Genomic DNA, 18,625 nt, shown 5'->3' with positions numbered 1-18,625 from the left:
TGAATAATTATTTCGTGTACCTTATAGTTCTGGTACATATTGGTGTATTAATGTCCATTTTAAGCTGTAACAAAACCTACATCGACATAAGGCATAGTCTTCCTACCCCTCCTTCAATATAATCCCTGTGCTTGGTGGTGCGTCACGTTCGAATTATAACAATGCTATCTTTATTATACCACCCAGTACCGACCTTGTAATAAAATTAAGCTGACACAATATGAAATTTAACTTGTGAAACATATTGAAGAGGTTGTTTTGACAGTTCTGCAGTGCATATGTTAAATATTGTGCATTGTCGATTTTAAATTCATTTTAAGAGCGGTAACTTTATTGTGAAACGTTTGTTTAACGTTTTGTGCATTTGACAGTTCATAGTTTCAATATTAACTTCACATTATCGTTCCTGGTTCTTTGATATTTCTAAACCACCGCAAAGGTCAATTTTGCAATTTTTAAGAAAAATTTTACAGCCGGAGCGTGATGTTGTCGGAAACATTCTTCCAGGATTTACTTTTTACATCCCCTGTGAAAATGCAGGTGATAATAATAATAATAATAATAATAATAATAATAATAATAATAATAATAATAATCTTACTGGCTTTTAAGAAACCCGGAGGTTCATTGCCGCCCTCACATAAGCCCGCCATCGGTCCCTATCCTGAGCAAGATTAATCCAGTCTCTATCATCATATCCCACCTCCCTCAAATCCATTTTAATATTATCTTCCCATCTACGTCTCGGCCTCCCTAAAGGTCTTTTTCCCTCCGGCCTCCCAACTAACACTCTATATTCATTTCTGGATTCGCCCATACGTGCTACATGCCCTGCCCATCGCAAACGTCTGGATTTAATGTTCCTAATTATGTCAGGTGAAGAATACAATGCGTGCAGTTCTGTGTTGTGCAACTTTCTCCATTCTCCTGTAACTTCATCCCTCTTAGCCCCAAATATTTTCCTAAGCACCTTATTCTCAAACACCCTTAACCTATGTTCTTCTCTCAGAGTGAGAGTCCAAGTTTCACAACCATACAGAACAACCGGTAATATAACTATTTTATAAATTCTAACTTTCAGACTTTTTGACAGCAGACTGGATGACAAAAGCTTCTGAACCGAATAATAACAGGCATTTCCCGTATTTATTCTGCGTTTAATTTCCTCCCGAGTATCATTTATATTTGTTACTGTTGCTCCAAGATATTTGAACTTCTCCACCTCTTCAAAAGATAAATTTCCAATTTTTATATTTCCATTTCGTACAATATTCTGGTCACGAGACATAATCATATAGTTTGTCTTTCGGTATTTATTTCATCTATTATTAATAATAATAATAATAATAATAATAATAATAATAATAATAATAATAATAATAATAATACACAAAAGTTTTAAATATCGATAATGTAAATTGTAAGCAGTTTTAATAATGATTCTCCTTGACAAAATTCTGCGTACGCCACTGGCCGGTAGCAACACGTGTCTTGTGTCACGTGGTGCCTGTTGCTTCCTTCGATACGTCTGATCGATAGTCCGTGAACGACGTAATGGCCAGATAAGCATTGTGAGCTGGAGGAATGTTTTGTCTACATTGTAATCTGCTGTTAATGTCAATCTGGTGTCACATGAACTGCGAGCGCTCACTTGTACAATGTGAGCTAAATTAAGTCCATTCTATGATGCATACGTGCCTATCAATGCTTGAAATGAGCACAAGAAGCAAAGAAGTCACAAACGTGACTAATGAAATGAAAATTAGGTATTATTCAGACACAAAGTAATAGTAATATACGTTACAAGAGCGGTATGTTGAAGTTTTCATGGTCGAGGAAAAGATTGAAAAAGCGAAACGTAGTTGAGCTTTTTTAATTTCCGAGAACATGAAAACAAACATACCGCTCGTGTATCGTACATTATTTTGTGCGAAGATCGTTTATTACATACCTGAAAGACGAATTTCTAATTAGTTGCAATGAAATCTCCATGTTGGTTTCTGTTTAATGACGCCAACTTCGGAACACCAAAATATCTTTCTTCAACATTGTTGCTGTAAAATGTTTTCTGTGTTTACTGTGCAGGCCGTGATATGTCTGTTTTTTTTTTCCTCCAGTCTATAAATGCGAACTTAAAACAAACGGTAAGGTTATGTAATGATTTATTTTTCATTTTAATATTTTAACAATATTATTTATATAACATATTGCAGTAATAACATCGGCATCTGGAATCTCGTTGATTTTTTCACGGCTTCCTTAATGTTACTTGTATCAGGAATGCAATAAGTTTCGTGGAGTAGTAGACTTTACTTAATTTTTGCAAATATTTAAAAACAATAATTAACATTGCAATTTAGGTGAAATTGCAGTGGTAAGTTTCCAATTTATAATTATTACTATGTTAAACGTCTCTAAAAATAATATGTTAAAAGCCTAAAGCAGTAAAATGAATGTCGCGCTTAAGCGGTAAGAAGAGGGAAATTGTTATGTGTGTTAGGTTGGGAATACTGAATGTGGTATTTCACACTTACCGCGTATTGGTTCTGTGCGGAAAACAAGCAAATAGGCACGATCTCGCACAAAGAAATATAAAGGTCAGTGCTTTATTAAACATTAGATAAAAATATTTTAACTTATGTGAAATAAATAAAATGCATTTGAATCCAATGAGTATATGAATAAACGAAATTATAATATATAATCCAAGCTCTAAACTGGCTACGGCTTAAACAACATAGAAATTTTCATTCCCTTGTTTTCCTTTTCCAAGTCCTTCACACCTCTACACCTACCTACCTTGCCTCTAGTTTCAGTCACCTGTCATCATATCATAATCTCTTCACACGCACGCAAAATAGCCGCATACTAGCCATACCAACACATAAGACATCATCGTATTCATCATCATACACAATCTCGCTCTCGCCCTTGTGGAATACCCTACCCAGTGACATCAGAGACTGTCGGAATTTAGTAGCGTTCAAAAGCAAGCTTATTAAGCATTTTCTTACTGCGTAGAATAGGTTTAATTTTTAAGTAATTTATTAACTAGCGGACTTACTCGTGTTAATTATGTAAGTCTGTGCGGCTTACAGCTGTTTCGGTGCTTCATCACACCATCCTCAGAGCCTACTAGATCTCGGCGTCATCTCGTACTTCTCTGCCTGTTGTGTGGGTGCGTTTGATTGTTGAAAAGTGTTGAAAAGTGGAGTCAAATAGTGTGTGTGTGTGTGTGTGTGTGTGTGTGTGTACCGAAATTGACTCCACTTCTCAACACTTTTCAACAATCAAACGCACCCACATAACAGGCAGAGAAGTACGAGATGACGCCGAGATCTAGTAGGCTCTGAGGATAATCAATTACTTATATTCAAGTATTAAAAGTAGTGTACGCAAGATTCAAAATGGATTTAATTTTTACTTAATTAATAAAAAAAATGCTTCTCTCTTCTTAACTTTTACAATAAACTGTCTAGCTTTTATTAATCAGTTAATATTTTAGTACTTTGATTTTTATTGTATTTGTAAATTTAATATTAATTGTAATTATAATTGTAATTGTATTCTTAATATTGTAGTTGTAATCCCCTAGTAGAAGGAAAAGAAGGCCTGATGGCCTTATCTCTACCAGGTTAAATAAATAAATAAATAAATAAATAAAATAAATAATATAATTTCATCATCATCATCCCGTCAAGTATTAGGCCCCTAGGCCTGTTATGGTCTCATGGCCATCTTTTTTCTAGATCTTCCCACATTTCTTCTACCTAAAGGTTAATAAAAAAATTCAAGGCCATTTTCGGGATACGGGTTTCTTCCATTCTATGCAAATGTTCTCTCCAATTTTGCCTGTATTCTAAAATTTTATCATTTACTGCATATAATATTCAGTTCATCTGTTATTGGTATATTTGTTTTTTTATCTCTTCTAATGTATCCTCTGATGGCCCTTAGGAATTTAATTTTCACTAGTTGGAATCGGTTTTCATCTATTTTTCTGTGAATCCATGATTCAGATCCATATAAGAGAGCTAGTACAGCCGTTACCTTATAAAATTTTAATTGCCTGTCTCTTCGTGTAGTTTTCAGAGTTCTTATTGTTCCTCTAAATCTTGATCATATGTGTAACTAGCATCGCATCCTAAATACTGTACATGTTCTGCTGTCTTATTATGTAGGACAACTTTATTTTTTACAGGATTATTTTCTATAAAGCCATGCTGTTTGTTGTCTCTATGGAGATGTATTTGATGTACCGAAGTACATATGATTTTTCATGCAGATATTCTGCGTCATCATGTGATGAAAGAGTGATGGAACGGAGAAAAATTCTCTCCGGCGCCGGGATTTGAACCCGGGTTTTCAGCTCTACGTGCTGATGCTTTATCCACTAAGCCACGCCGGAGAGAATTTTTCTCCGTTCCATCACTCTTTCATCACATGATGACGCAGAATATCTGCATGGAAATATCATATGTACTTCGGTACATTAAAATAATATATATATGATATGCGTAAATCACTTCGTGATTTAAGACGGCGCCTATACCGTCGGATCCCGGCCAACCAGTCACTCATTCGAGTGCACCTCAACACATGTATGGACTTCGGTCCTGCGTTCATAGACATCTATGACGTAGTGCAGAGGGCGGCCACTAGAGGGAACCCAAGAGATGGAGCTTAATCTGAGACGATTCTAACCGGCGTCGGGGTTGTATCCGGCGTGGCTTAGTGGATAAAGCATCAGCACGTAGAGCTGAAAACCCGGGTTCAAATCCCGGCGCCGGAGAGAATTTTTCTCCGTTCCATCACTCTTTCATCACTCTATGGAGATGCTTAACTTACATTGTTCGCAAATTTGAGTCAGTCTGTGTACTAATCTTTGAAGTGTATCTTTTCTGTCTGCTAACGTTAGGAGACCATCTGCATACAATAAACAATTTTGGTAACTATCCCTACTGATTTTATTCCTTCTAAACTTTTACTTTTCCATTCTCTTACGACGTCAATGTAAATATTAAAAAGAGCCGTTGATAGGCAACACCCTTGTCTAACTTCTGATTAGTTAAAATCATTTCTTTATTCTTTGTAATATAATTTAAAAGGTTAAATAAGCCAATTAAGTTTGAATGAGTAAACCAAAGATCTCTACGAGTACCACAGCTCCAAGCGAACTGAATCACGCAACATTCCCTGCAAAGACGGCGTCAGTGTTGCAACCACATGAATTGTATCCCTGTCAGAATCCGTCAAAATTAAAAAAAAGAAAAGATCCACTCAAAATGTCTATATACGAATAAAAGCAAACCTTTCTCACCAGTATTGATTAAAATAATAATTAATCCACATCATCTGCCTCTAGTTTTGCAGTTGATGTGCTTTGTTGGTCTACGCCCCCCATAAAATTAAGCAATTAAAAATGAAAGCAGCTAAAAAAAAATGTAAATCGTAATTCCCGCCAGAAAATCCGTCGCCCGTCAAAGCCATTCTTTTCCCGTCCGCTACATTGAAATTCCGTCACTTTTGACAGAATTTCCGTCCAGTTGGACGGCGTCGCCATGCCGATTTCTGCGCGCTCTATATGAAAACGGAACTTACTTTATGAATAGTGCTCGTATAGAAATAAAACAGAGTTAATAATGGAAGAAATATTCCGTAAACCTAATTAAAGTTAGTAAAACTTGATTAGTAGCCAAACTTTCAGAACGGCCCCGAGGTTCACTCAGCCTCCTATAAAATTGACTACCTGGTCTTTCCCGGGGGTAAAAGGCGGTCAGAGCGTGGTGCCGACCACACCACCTCATTCTAGTGCCGAGGTCATGGAAAGCATGGGGCTCTACCTCCATGCCCCCCAAATGCCTTCATGGCATGTTACGGGGATACCTTTACCTTTTACCTTTTTTTTACCGTTTAAAACTTGATTAGTAAGTTTGAACGATTGACATGAAGTGAAACAGGATTTTTAATTAAACGAACTGCAGAAATGATTTGGGTAACATGAAGACAGACAGACATCTGGCAAGTTAAGAGTTCTGCACTCACAGTTGATGCCCAGCCGCTTGGCGATGAGGTCGGCCAGGTCCTTGCAGTAGCCCTCGAAGCGGTCGTTGCCCGTGAGGTTCTCGCCAGGCTCCGGAGTCCTCATCATGATGTACGGCTCCTCCTGCAACAGCCACACGCCCGCCATCACTCACTTCAAAAACGTATTCCTCCTTACCCATGCAGATATTCCTAAACTTATCGGAGAATAGGAACCAGTTACCATGGTGATGCAGCCGTAACGATTAATATGCTGTTTGAATACACGATGTAAAATTTAAGAGACATGTTAACATGTAAATGAAAATAAGTATCATAAATCCTTCACTAACTGTCTATTTTAACCTAATGAGTAGTACAAGAAATTGCATTAGGTTATACACATAAAATGTATGACTAGCGCTTTCGCCAATTGGATGGCATCTTCAGGTCTAATTAGCATATTATGATGCTTTTTACATAAAGACATAGATGAAATGCAACATTATAAAAAGTGATAAAATACATGATGTCAGAAGAATACATTTACACTTTGACTTCTGTTTGTACAATTATTTTAATATTATGGAACGAAAGTAAGAAGAGATGGAAATGTTGTAAGGGCAAAGCTGTTAAACTTGACAACAGTATACAATAACTATAGGAACGCAAACAATTCTGGAGGAATACAACAGCACATAGAATACGTCACCCACTGTCTGGAATGAAACCACAGTTGTGTTGGTTTGAATGTTTTATTTTTGTTTCTGTTTACAAATGCACAGTACGGGTCTATGATAAGAGAAGCAATGAAGGTCATGCAATGCATTTCCGCTTCCTGTGAAGTGATGTTCCGAAATTAGTCCGAACTCACAAGTTCACGATGATTCACTCAGAGAGTATCGTACGTGTCTATCACAAATCAAACGAATGAGAACATAAGTCTGTAGCTGCTCTGAATAATAATAATAATAATAATAATAATAATAACTTACTTACTTACAAATGGCTTTTAAGGAACCCGAAGGTTCATTGCCGCCCTCACATAAGCCCGCCATCGGTCCCTATCCTGTGCAAGATTAATCCAGTCTCTATCATCATACCCCACCTCCCTCAAATCCATTTTAATATTATCCTCGGCCTCCCTAAAGGTCTTTTCCCCTCCGGTCTCCCAACTAACACTCTATATGCATTTCTGGATTCGCCCATACGTGCTACATGCCCTGCCCATCTCAAACGTCTGGATTTCAAGTTCCTAATTATGTCAGGTGAAGAATGCAATGCGTGCAGTTCTGCGTTGTGTAACTTTCTCCATTCTCCTGTAACTTCATCCCGCTTAGCCCCAAATATTTTCCTAAGCACCTTATTCTCAAACACCCTTAACCTATGTTCCTCTCTCAGAGTGAGAGTCCAAGTTTCACAACCATACAGAAGAACCGGTAATATAACTGTTTTATAAATTCTAACTTTCAGGTTTTTGGACAGCAGACTGGATGATAAGAGCTTCTCAACCGAATAATAACACGCATTTGCCATATTTATTCTGCGTTTAATTTCCTCCCGAGTGTCATTTATATTCCTTTGCTGTGGTCGTGCCAGAGAATCAGTCCTATTCCGAGGCTTCTTGTAGGGATTCGTAACAAGCTGATTTTACGGTGATGGGTTGTTAGCCCTTCGCCCAACCCCCAAGCTGGAGGACCACCCCTTATCGGCTGTCCACGACTGCTTAATAATAATAATAATAATAATAATAATAATAATAATAGTAATAATATTGATGATGAAAAACTATTATTGAAATTCATACAAGTTCCTAGTTAATCTCAGCCAGAGTGCTGCATTGGAGTTAAATCGCTCGCTTGAACTCGGTCGAGTGTCACACCCTCGAGTGAGATACGATCGGTCGTGATACGCTCGTAATAAATAGAAGCACAGTACAAGGTCATCTCACCGACATGTCTTATCTTGTATGGAAGGCGACAGATAAGATACACATATGTTTTGCTCACACGGTAAAAATAAGGCTTTATTTTCTGCGTTTATGACAAACGTTTAATGGAACGTACCAAAACAGGAACATGAAGTTATAAATAAAATAGTATGAAAAACTTCGATATACAGTTATTATTGCTGATTAATAATTATTCAATATTTGATTTACCACATATATAATATGATAGGTCCATACATAGTGTTCCGCCTATATACTGCGACAATGTAGAAACGTTTTACAAAATATTATTGATATAGCAGTAGATTAATAACAATATTAGTACAGAGATAACGTCACAGAAAATATAATAAAACGAATAATCATGCTGCACAACTGTTACAGACGCAAAGATTGATACACTAATTATTAGAGGTTATTATTATTATTATTATTATTATTATTATTATTATTATTATTATTATTATTATTATTATTATTATTACTACTACTAGAAAACTTGATACAGTTCTCGCATTATCGTGATTGTGTTCTCCGTTTATAATAATTACATTTACATCCAATAACATCTATCAGATGTGGCAAAAACAAAATCACTCCTGTGTGGGGGGGGACATTTACCTACAACATTTATATTACATTTTAAAGCAAGTTTTGTAGTTGTACTATGGAGAGGTTAGTTGAACACTGCAAAGTTATGAAATGATAAACATTTATGATGTTACTACACAGTTCATCACTGTAACAAGAACGAATGTCTAACGCTCGGCTTATACCGTTCGAGGATTTATCTCTCGTGACAATTTTACCCATCATGCATGTGCGCTGCCTATCGGATTATGCTATGAACTACTTGACGCTCGAGCGAAAACGTCCGATGCAGACCTCTGATTTCAGTACATTAGCAATGGAAAGATAATCACAACTTTCTAATTTATTGAGTACAATTATATAGACATTACATAAAATCACTGTTTAACATATTACGAGAAAATCAATTCAGTAAACTGGTCCGAAATCAAACTTAAGATGCTGAAATATTGGTTACCAGTTTCATATTTACGCCAAAATGTAATTTACTATGCCTACAGAATTCAGTAATTGTGTATTTTAATTTTGAAAGACGATACGGTCGGACAGGTTCAAATATCGATAAGTGTACTTGGTGGAAGATTGAGAATAACGCCATGTTCTGTGCTTAAGTGTAAGAATAATACTTTCTTGTTGAGATCGGATGCCAAAACTGTGAAGAGATGAGAGATTCTGAAACCGACATGTCCGGTCTCGATGCCGAGATATTACTGACAGAGGCTGCGTGTCACGACTAATTTTATACTCAAAATTCGGCGCCCTAGTGCCTATAGCGAGGTGAGGGGACGTCATTAGATTTGTTCATGGTCCAACTACTAATATGTCTAAGGAGCGGATTCCTATGCAATTAAATATTATTTTTGCGTGTAATGAAACACAATTAACAGTTAAAAATTCCGAAAATGAAGTTTCAAGTTTAAAACCCGAATTTTATTTCACATAAAAACACATATTTTCACAAAAAAATTATGTAAATACACATTTTCAGGAAATCTATTATAAACACATAAATCTTCGAGTTTTTTTTATTTAAATCTTTTACAAGAATTTTTAAATATTTTAAAACTAAATCAATTATGTCACTCAGAAGTACGTTATCTTTTAAGAATTCTTGGTTGCTTCGTGTTTCTAAGCGCTGTGTGGTGTATCCGTGATCCATTTTCGTAATAGTATCGCCTCAAGTTCTGAGAACTGCTAGGCAGCATATCAGTGTTATTATTAGAGAATAAATTAACATGGACAAGGAGGAGAGATCTTGCAGCACATAATTAGGAATGTTTATTGTTGCTGAAGATGATTTCATTCCACGCTTTGTTTGTGAAACACAACAGATAAGAGCTCGGGTATGAACATTATTTTATTTAAACAAATCTCTCGCCTCTCGCTCATGTCTATCAAGTAAGGCAATATATCTTGTAGTGATTCCCTGTTATCTGGCTTCGTCAATCGATATCCTTCAAGATATACTGAAAGATGGTTGTTTAAAAAACGATTTGGCTTTCCCACTAGTAAATCTAAGCTTTTTGTGTGACACCATAAAAAAATTCGAAACATCCAAAAACCTGTTGTCTGAAACAGGGAGGTGCGTGCCATGGAAATTAAACTAGACTCGCTACCAGGTTCAGAAGTACAAGTACTAAGGGACAAATTCCAGAATGTGTTTGGGAAAAACAGTGGATATAAAAAAGTGTGTAAAGTTGCTCAAGTATTGGAGGGTGTGCCTGTAGGTGAAATTGACGTGTTTGTGTTTGTGACATTCCTCTCTTTAAATATGCACGTCTGACGTCCTGTGATGTGGAAGATCGTTTTCACAGTATAAGTCGTTATTCAGAGATAATCGGCATGCATTTGTGATGGAGAATTTGGAGATGATCTTTGTGGTTCATTGCAATTCTCGGCCAACTACTAGCACTCAAGTGTGGGTGGTGAGTACCTACTAACATTTTTTTTTCCAAGCTAAGTAAGGTATGTTTGTCGTATTTAATTTTTTTTTTTATTTTTAGCAAATATTTTCGTACTCTTTATCACATAAAAAAATGAATATATTGAGAAACTAGCCGTACCCGTGCGCTCCGCTGCACCTGTTAGAAATAAATATAAAGTAATGACATAATTAATATAGGACGTTTGATCCAGGGAACATTCGTGTTTGATAGAAGGATAAATCGTTTAATATGTTACTTAATTTAAGTTGTATTCAAATAATTACAATGCGGTCATTTTGGTCCAGAGAGCAATCATTTGGTGCAATGACAATTCCTTTAACATGTTTCTTAATTGTTATTACATGCAACCATAGTTTAATGAAGATTGACATATCATTTAGTTTCAATGTGTATACTTTATATTACTTGCTATATGTTTCAGAAGTTACTGTAATAACACTGTAGAATTATGTCCATGTAGAGAAACTACACTTTCCAATGGTGAAATAATAATTAAACAATTAATTAGGTTCCGATATTACTTCATACAAACACAGAAACATTCTCTGCAGGCTATGTTTAATAGCTTTCGATTGTTGTTGTCCAAGGCCCCATATAGACGAAGTCATTTGTTTTTATTTTAGTACAGCGCCTTAGATGGCGTTGTTATTGTAATTTTAAAACTCATTTATCTCATTAAATATCAGTCCTATCAAAATTTTGTATAGAATAAAACTTGTCGGAAATCATTTTTAAAGAAACGTTTGTTATGTAACATTTTTCATGAAAATCATTAATAAGCGAGATATTTCGATTTATTTAATTCAGACCCATTTATAACCCCCCTTTTAAATAAAGTATTTTGAATTCTAAATAGCCTAAAATCTAAGTTACAACGAACTTAATTTATATTCCAATTTTCATCGAACTCCGTTCAGCCATTATCGCGTGAAAAGGTAACAAACGTACAGACAGACAGACAGACATCCAAAAAAAAATTAAAAAAAGGGATTTTCGGTTTCAGGATGGTTAATTATACATGTTAACACCAATTATTTATGGAAAAACGAAAATTACCAGAAAAATTTTGGCTACATATTTATTATTAGTATAGATTTTAGCACATAAAAATCCGCTCCCTACTAATATAATTAGGATTGGGCTCATTTCCACAAGGCGCACACAACTGATGTCGGAGTGTTTCTCGTTCACTGCGTGAAGTGTGTAATCCACGTGGCACTGTTTACTTTATTCCGCACTAACAGATGTTGTGCAGGCATCGAGATATTCGTATGTATTTGCGGTCTAGATATCAGTTGATGTGTGTTCACCTTTAAACGGGATATTTTGATTCCTACCTGTTTAATTTTAAAATCCATTCCGCCAAACCAGATAACCTGTTAAAATGTGAAAGCTAGCTAATGCCCCCACCTCCCCTCCCCCCATACTCCTGCGCGCGGATTTAGCCCAGGCTGTTGTCATTCCTGCCAGATGGACTGAAAGGCTTTGCGATCGAGGCTTATGCAGATTGGTCGGATCTCTCCTGCGGGAGACAGACAGGAAGGTGCTGCTGAAAATCACATCCACGAGTTGTTCTCTGTCTGTGGTGGAAAAAGCTTTAACTCACAAGCAACCGTTCTCATGGGGGCAGATAAAAAAAGTTATTCTTTTTCTTCCACCATGTTAATAATGTCAAAACTAGTGCGTATACTAATTTTGACCACTCGAGTGCAATTACGAGGGCCGTTCAGAAAGTGATTTTTCCTGGGGCCGTTTACAGAAAGAAAACACAATTTCATGGAAAGGTTTATTGGAACAGATAGCTACAGAAATTATTTAGCTATTTTTCAACGTATTCCCCTCCGGAATTGAGACATTTGTCACGCCGTGGGATCAACACAGAGGTGCAGATGGCTGTCACACACTGGTTCTGATCCCAGGTGGCAGATTTCTACGACACAGGGATACAATCATTTATTCCACGGTATGACAAATATCTCAATTCCGGTGCGGAATACATTGAAAAATAGCTAAACAATTGCTGTATCTGATCCAATAAATCTTTTCGTGAAATTGTTTTTTCTTTCTGTAAACTTCCCCGGGGAAACTTATTTTCTGGACAGTCTAAGTATTTTAGGGGACGGTAGTATGGAAACTTCTGAATAAAAAGTTCATGCAGCGACAAATTCCTGACTTGTGTTTCCTTTGTTTTTGCACACTTCGCCTTGTATCCACCTCCACAGACAAAAATCGGCAGGATTAAGGTCTGGAGATCTTGGTGGCCAATGTAGAATTTTTTTTGCAACTCTGTACAGTATTAATAAGAAAACTGGTCCAATTTTTCTGAGTTTCCTAAATAAATAATCCCGGCAATCCTTCGGTATTAGAAGGCGAAAAAGTAGAATTCTTCCTTTTCCTGTAATCAGATATGGTTAGGGTTGATGTCTGGAGATCGTGGAGGCCAGATCTCAGGAAAATGCCTGCTTATAATTGAAGTGTTTTTCTACTGTCTGATGCGTGTCACATGCAGCACCGCTTGCATTAAGATAATATTTTTTATTTCAATATTCTGTAGTTAAGATATCAAAAACTTGCAACATTGCAAAGTAACTAATCGCCACTACGTCGCATCTTTATGGCTCTGGACATGACAAGCTCTATTCTTTCCGCTTCTTGTAAAATGATCGTATTGTGTTCATTATATTCCACGAATTTTTGTTCGACAAATCGTTCTGTTATCTAAATATTCCTAAATCCTATTCAGATGTTGATAACGATATTGCTAGTGGGGACAGGATACACTATTATAACTTACTGGCTTTTAAGGAACACGGATTTTCATTGCCGCCCTCACATAAGCCCGCCATTGGTCCCTATCCTGTGCAAGATTAATCCAGTCTCTATCATCATATCCCACCTCCCTCAAATCCATTTTAATATTATCCTCCCATCTACGTCTCGGCCTCCCCAAAGGTATTTTTCCCTCCGGCCTCCCAACTAACACTCTATTTGCATTTCTGCATTCGCCCATACGTGCTACATGCCCTGCCCATCTCAAACGTCTGGATTTAATGTTCCTAATTATGTCAGGTGAAGAATACAATGCGTGCAGTTCTGCGTTGTGTTACTTTCTCCATTCTCCTGTAACTTCATCTCTTTTAGCCCCAAATATTTTCCTAAGCACCTTATTCTCAAACACCCTTAACCTATGTTCCTCTCTCAAAGTGAGAGTCCAAGGTTCACAACCATACAGAACAACCGGTAATATAACTGTTTTATAAATTCTAACTTTCAGATTTTTTGACAGCAGACTAGATGACAAAAGCTTCTCAACCGAATAATAACAGGCATTTCCCATATTTATTCTGTGTTTAATATCCTCCCGAGTGTCATTTATATTTGTTACTGTTGCTCCAAGTTATTTGAATTTTTCCACCTCTTCGAAGGATAAATCTCCAATTTTTATATTTCCATTTCGTACAATATTCTGGTCACGAGACATAATCATATACTTAGTCTTTTCGGGATTTACTTCCAAACCTATCTCTTTACTTGCTTCCGGTAAAATTCCCGTGTTTTCCGCGGGCACAAAGAAGCTGCTGCCGTTACAGATCAGTTGAGATTTCTGACCGCACGCGCATCCATCATTGTCGCGTTGCTAGGAGACGGATCGCCTGATTGCGGATGAATTATTCACACAGGTCTCCGCTGTCCAGATCTGTCAGGGTTGTCGTAGTAACCTGCTTGAGTTATAAGTTGTGCGGAGTGTAATGATCTGGTGAACAATACACGTAAACAGTTTTAAGGGTAAACGTCGATCCTGAGCTTCCCTGTTGGGGACACTGTCTCAAAGAACGAAGCAACCTGCTGAAAACAAAATACAGACGTGTAGAATTTTATTAAGCCTTGGAACTAAAGTGGAGTATAGCACTGCGGCGAAGTACAGGAAGGCGGAAGCAAACGATTGATTGATTGTTTGATTGATTGATTGATTGATTGATTGATTGATTGATTGATTGATTGACTGACTGATTGCATTTGTGGGTAAATAATAAATTCGCGAGTGATTGCAAACATAGCTGGTTGGATACATAGATGATTCATGGATAGGTAGATTTATTTATCTATTTATTTAAAAAAAACAGAAGGATTACTCAACTGAACTGTTGTTTAAACATTTTAAAATTTTCGACATTAAACAAATTTATTAAATACTAGCCGTACCCGTGCGCTCCGCTGCACCCGTTAGAAATAAATATAAAGTAATTACATAATTAAAATAGGACGTTTGATCCAGGGAACATTCGTGTTTGATAGAAGGATAAATCGTTTAATATGTTACTTAATTTAAATTGAATTAAACAATTAAAATGCGATCATTTTGATCCAGAGACCACTCATTTCGTCATAAAAATTATTTTAGGAAATACAGGAAACGAATGTACAGAATAGCCTATCAAGTTTTCTGTGCATAAGAATCTATTTTAATCTTAACTGTCCTCGATTCACTCACAAGTTACTGTAATAACATTATAGCATTATGTCCATCTAGAGAAACTACACTTTCCAATGGTGAAATAATAATTAATTATAGAAATCGGTTAATTTAGCTTCCGATATTACTTCATAGAAACGCAGAATCATTCTGTAGGCTATCTTTCATAGTTTTCGATTGTTGCTGTCCAAGGCCCCTTATAGACGAAGTCATTTGTTTTTTAATTCATTACACGGCCGTAGATGGCAGTTATTTTAATTTTAAAACTCATTTATCTCATTAAATATCAGTCCTATCAAAATTTTGTAAAGAATAAAACCGATCGGAAATCATTTTTAAAGAAACGTTTGTTATGTAACATTTTTCACAAAAATCAATAATAAGCGAGATATTTCGATTTATTTAATTCAGGCCCCCTTACAACCCCCCTTTTAAATAATATATTTTGAATGCCATATAGCCTAAAATCTAAGTTACAACGAACTTAATTTATATTCCAATTTTGATCGAAATCCGTTCAGCCATTATCGCGTGAAAAGGTAACAAACATACAGACAGACAGACAGACAGACAGACATACAAACAAAAATTTCAAAAAAGCGATTTTCGGTTTCAGAGTGGTTAATTATATATGTTAGGACCAATTATTTTTGGAAAATCGAAAATTACCAGAAAAATTTCGGCTACAGATTTATTATTAGTATACATTTTATTTTATTAAAATATTTTCAAATAATCTTATAACTTCGAAATATATATAAGCTTGCATAAATATAATCCGTGGCGCTACAGGCCCTTCAAGGGCCCAGACCGACCAGCCCGCTGCTGGTCCCACGCCCACATGCCGAAGCAGAGGTGGACGATCATCCAACCAGAATGGAGGTATCGTGTGGTTAGCACGATGATCCCCCCAGCCGTTATAGCTGGCATTCGCAACCGGATTTCGCTACCTATCGTAGCTCCCCAAGTGCGTCACGATGCTGGGTGGGCACCGGTCCCATACACTGGCTAAAATTTCATGAGAAAATTTCTTCCCCCATGAGGACTCGAACCAGCGCGCATTCAGTAACGCGAGTCCTAGGCAGGATGCCTTAGACCACGACGCCACGGCGTGGGACTGACATAAATATAGAACTAAAACTATTAATTAAAACTATTGTAGCTTTTCATCATAATATGAGTCACGGTCCTATGGTTATTAAACAAATTTTATTCTAATAGTATTTTAACCACTAATCCTCCCCAAATTAAAAATACAATGTAAAAATTTGTATTCGATGTATAGTTTGGGTTTGAAGATATTTAACACTTTTCAATCTGTAATTTATTCACTCTCAGTTTTATTTTGTTTGTATTGGAATCCCCTCCTGAGCACGAGTCTTATTCAGAAGGGGCTAGTTTATATTATATTATACCAGTGGCTTGTGCAGCAAATGCTGCTGCAAACTAAGTTCGTTAGACGTTCAAATAAACATTTTTCAGATTTATTTTCAATGAAGAATACTTGTCTTTTTGATAGTTATTTGCTTCCATAATAATGAAACATACTCCCTCTGAATGGATTTTTTTAGGCCAAATACTTTCTCTTGAACCTATCCAACTTCAGTTTTTGAGTTTCAACGCGAAAACGCAAGTATCAATGTCAGGACGATAGCATTAGCTATTTCAGGTCATTGTGGATTGTAGGCAAAAGTTAAAAAAATGTCAGGTTTGCTAAGCTTTCGAACAATAGCATTTTCGTATAGCTGCTGCATGTAGAACTTGAAATGTAGAGCGTAAAATCATTTTATCCTACTAAGAGATCTTGCTGAAATGATGTGGAGACTACAAAATTTTCTAGGCCTCTTATTTTATCAGTAAGTAATACCTTTTTATATATTTTCCTTAGGAAATGTAATTTTTGCGCTCTCTCGAGCCAATACTGAAGACAATGACACATCAATATCTACACTACACCGCCATTATGTATATGAAAAAGACCCAATCCGACTGGGTTAATAAGTATAAAAATATTTTATTCTTAATAACAATATTATCTTAAGTTTTGTAGTTATATATAGCAGCCACTCAGTAAATTATAGAAATGAAGATCTAAATTAAAATATTCTCTACATTTACTTACATAACCTCAAAACGTTTCACTTTCATGTCATCAATATAGCATCAATATTATGTACAATTAATGAAAAATAGATGCATCATGATATTAACTATAATAATATTTAATTTATAATGGTAATAATGTCATTAAACCACCTCAAGTTTCGTAGATTTGAATATCCAATACACAGCTGTACTCAGAAAATTATTATACACTGCAGAATCAGTTTTTAATAACAAATTGAATTGAGCTCTAAATATGTCGGCAATCCTGCAGGTCATGGCCTTCGTGTAATAGCCTATTGTTTATTGTAGTGTGTGTTTTGTTCTGAAATTCAATCAAGTCGGCCGTGATTCGATAAAATTAGTTCTCAAAACTGACAACAGATGGATTTTGGAAAATAGGAAAATCATGTAGGAAAATTGACATTTCACTGAAAACTACTACTTTTCCGAAAAACTTTGGGTTCCAAGCTTCAAAATGAGGGGCCATTTATTAAAATCCGTTCAGCCGTTTTCCCGTAATTTCCATTACCAGTTCAAATTATATATATAGATTATTTATTTATTTATTTATTTATTTATTTATTTATTTATTTATTTATTTACTAGCTGAAAGCACCCGGCGTTGCCCGAGTTGTTCTTTTTGCTTTTTTTTTTTTAACTAAACTAGTTGTACCAAAGAATCAATATATATATATATATATATATATATATATATATATATATATATAATTTAATTTATATTGGAATATTTTTTACCCCTTGACTTCTGCATGTCTATTTTTTTAATAGGACTTTAGAAACTCTATCTCACAAATTCACAAAATATTAGGGCTATATTAATTCTTATTTCATACACAGAATACAGATACAATATAAACTCGCAATAAGTCATTTTTTAAAATAGAGACTAATATTCTGAGAGACATATACCAGTTTTTTTTTTTAAATTAAGATATTATTTCCACAACGCATAACATACTACATTGGCAACGTGATTATACAATTATAATTTCGCAGTAACACATTTTCGGACATGAACAACAATATTTTGAGAAACGTATTTTTTATTTTTACTATCTGACCTGACAGTGTTATTTTCAGTCGGCTTACGTACATTCACATACTACATTATCAATATGACTAAAGTATCATTGGATTTCTTTTTGATGTGTGTAAAATCTTTTTTTTCCTACTTCTTTGTACAAAATATAGTTGAGAATGTGAAAAACACGGAGTTTTTAAGTTAATGTCTGCAACTTTGAGCGACTGTCCTTGAGCTTAAATTTAACAGGGCCATTAAACAAATGCTAGTAGCACTGAAATTGCTGTTACTTAAAATCGAAACGCATGTTAGTGGGTATCATAAGAATGCGTGGATAAAAACATCTTCTTTCGTTTTGCCAGTTAATATTGTCACTTCTATTACTAGGTTCTTAATGAGTTTTTTTCACACCAATTCTTGTTTCATTGCATAATTTAACTGCATTGAGAAATTCATAATACGTTCCTGGGCTGAGTAAAGATATTGTATGAATT

General features: G+C 35.7%; 1 protein-coding gene across 4 annotated transcripts in view; it reads right to left on the bottom strand.

Moving 5' to 3' along the window:
* LOC138702818 (glutamate receptor 1-like) overlaps positions 1 to 18,625 on the bottom strand; it is a 789,302-nt gene that overhangs the window by 117,915 nt on the left and 652,762 nt on the right. For all 4 annotated transcript variants that reach the window (XR_011332897.1, XR_011332898.1, XM_069830115.1 and 1 more), the window contains exon 11: positions 6,046 to 6,166. Coding sequence is in view for 2 of the 4 variants with exons in the window: in XM_069830115.1 (XP_069686216.1) it covers positions 6,046 to 6,166 (121 nt within the window). In the remaining 2 variants the exon portion in view is untranslated. The remainder of the gene's footprint in view (positions 1 to 6,045; positions 6,167 to 18,625) is intronic.

This window comes from Periplaneta americana, chromosome 7, assembly GCF_040183065.1.
Source record: "Periplaneta americana isolate PAMFEO1 chromosome 7, P.americana_PAMFEO1_priV1, whole genome shotgun sequence".
NCBI classification, from domain to species: domain Eukaryota; kingdom Metazoa; phylum Arthropoda; class Insecta; order Blattodea; family Blattidae; genus Periplaneta; species Periplaneta americana.
This window is presented reverse-complemented; position numbering and strand designations above follow the sequence as displayed.